This window comes from Poecilia reticulata, linkage group LG4 (assembly GCF_000633615.1).
Source record: "Poecilia reticulata strain Guanapo linkage group LG4, Guppy_female_1.0+MT, whole genome shotgun sequence".
Taxonomy (NCBI): Eukaryota; Metazoa; Chordata; class Actinopteri; order Cyprinodontiformes; family Poeciliidae; genus Poecilia; species Poecilia reticulata.
The window spans coordinates 7,120,859-7,122,638 of NC_024334.1; the positions used below are offsets into that span (position 1 = coordinate 7,120,859).

Consider the following 1,780-nt stretch of genomic DNA (forward strand, 5'->3'; position numbering starts at 1 on the left):
CTGAACTCAGACATTTTGGTAACTTCTAGTTTCACATCATGTTTCTTGTACTCTGAGAACAAGAACTTGTTTTAGTGCTAAAGTCACATGACCATTGTATATGAATAAGTATGTGCACCTCCAGCGCAGTCTGATTGAAAAGGGTGATGAATTGAGCAGCCAGCAGAACAACCACTTCTTCCCTCAGGAACTCTGATACAAAGACAACAGCAGGCAGAGCAAAGTTACAGGAAAACCAAATTTCAAGAACTTTGATATGCCTTTCTTCAAAAGCTATGACAAATAATGCACAATGACAYAAAGTGGTTAAGATCACCTTAAAAATTACAAACTAAATCTGCCGTCATACATTGTTAAATACYGTTAATACTTATCCCTAGAGATCAAACATTTTTTGACACTTTACAGCAAACGAATTTAAGATTTTTATTTAATTGATAAATGAAATCAATTATTTCAGCCAATTAAACACATACTCCATCAGACAGTTACCTTGGCATGTGATGGAAATCCTGACACGAGTGGGGAGCTCATGGGTTGGCGATGCCACAGGAGATTCAACCGGCGAGTCGTTGGGTTCAGCCGATCTGTGGCCTTTGCACATGCTGGATGTCGTCACAGAGCCGTAGGAGCCCACAAGCTCCTGGGAGGTCATTAGCGGCATGACCTCCTCCTCRACTTCCTCTTCGCTAGGGCCTGGTATGTTCTCTCCTTCATGGGGGTTTGAAATCCTTCTTTCCATAGGTGGCAAGTCCCAGTACATGAAGACCACTGCCAGTTGAAGGATAATCCACAACAGAAACATAAACAGCTGAAATGAGCAGAAAAGAGGATTGTTAGTTCTTGTTTGGGCATCTGGGAGCTTGTGATCAGTTTACATTACAATTTGGATTTTTTTTGTTTCCTTACCCCTGGCGCAGTATATTTGCTGACAATAAAAGGACCAATATGGAAGTCACAGAGTCTCAGAAAGATGTTTAATGCAGGACCTAAGTAGAACCAAGGTTAAAATTTTCACTTTGACAGATTCTGGGTAAGTGAAATCAGATAAAACGCCGTCCTTGATGCGATTTAAACGTTGTGGAAACATTACAATAAAATTATCTTTTTATTAATATAATAGCAGAACACAGAAGCACAAACCAACTAGAAGGCCAGCCTGTCTACAAGCCATGACAGCAGCAAATACAGTGGTCCGGTCCTCTGAAGTGGTGCTTCTGGTCAGGAAGCCAAAAATTGATGAGCCAGCACCTGTACCAATGCCTGATAAAAAAAAAGATTGAGAAAAAAAAAATTCTCATGTTTTTGGGATTTGGTATGAGTTGCAAATGAAACTCATACCAATATGCAATTTGATCTGAGGGGAAGTGCTCAAATTACTAAGAACATTTCAGTTTTTCCACTAAGAAAATCTAGAATCAAACCTGTGCAACTTGACATATTGCCATCTTACATTAAACTCATAAAATATAARAGACTGAAAGTGAACAGGTCATTGCATAGAGTTTGTCCAAGTTCATTTAAAAAATTAGGGATCAATGGTAAAGTCAGGGTAAGGGTCTAAAAATCCACACAAATATGCCATTTTTCTGGAGCCTATGCCAAGCTTCATTAGTAAAACATAACCAAAACAAAGGCAGCTTTACAGAAGCTTATAAAGTTAGGAATAACAGACAAGRACAYCCAACGCTTATTTTGACATGACGTGTGGATGCATTCCATATAGCAAAACTTGACCGTCTTGTGTGGCCTTCAGTAATTCAGAAGTTGACTTTATGAT

At 39.1% G+C, this 1,780-nt stretch overlaps 1 protein-coding gene across 1 annotated transcript; it reads right to left on the reverse strand.

Annotated features, from left to right (window-relative positions):
- Positions 1–8: 8 nt before the first annotated feature.
- Positions 9–1,440, reverse strand: mfsd8l1 (major facilitator superfamily domain containing 8-like 1). The gene is made up of 5 exons (XM_008406892.1): positions 1,425–1,440; positions 1,144–1,263; positions 910–989; positions 493–811; positions 9–192 (listed from the first exon to the last, which is right to left on the reverse strand). The coding sequence occupies exons 1-5, from the start codon at positions 1,438–1,440 to the stop codon at positions 32–34; spliced, it is 696 nt and encodes a 231-aa protein (XP_008405114.1). The 3' UTR covers positions 9–31.
- Positions 1,441–1,780: the final 340 nt, after the last annotated feature.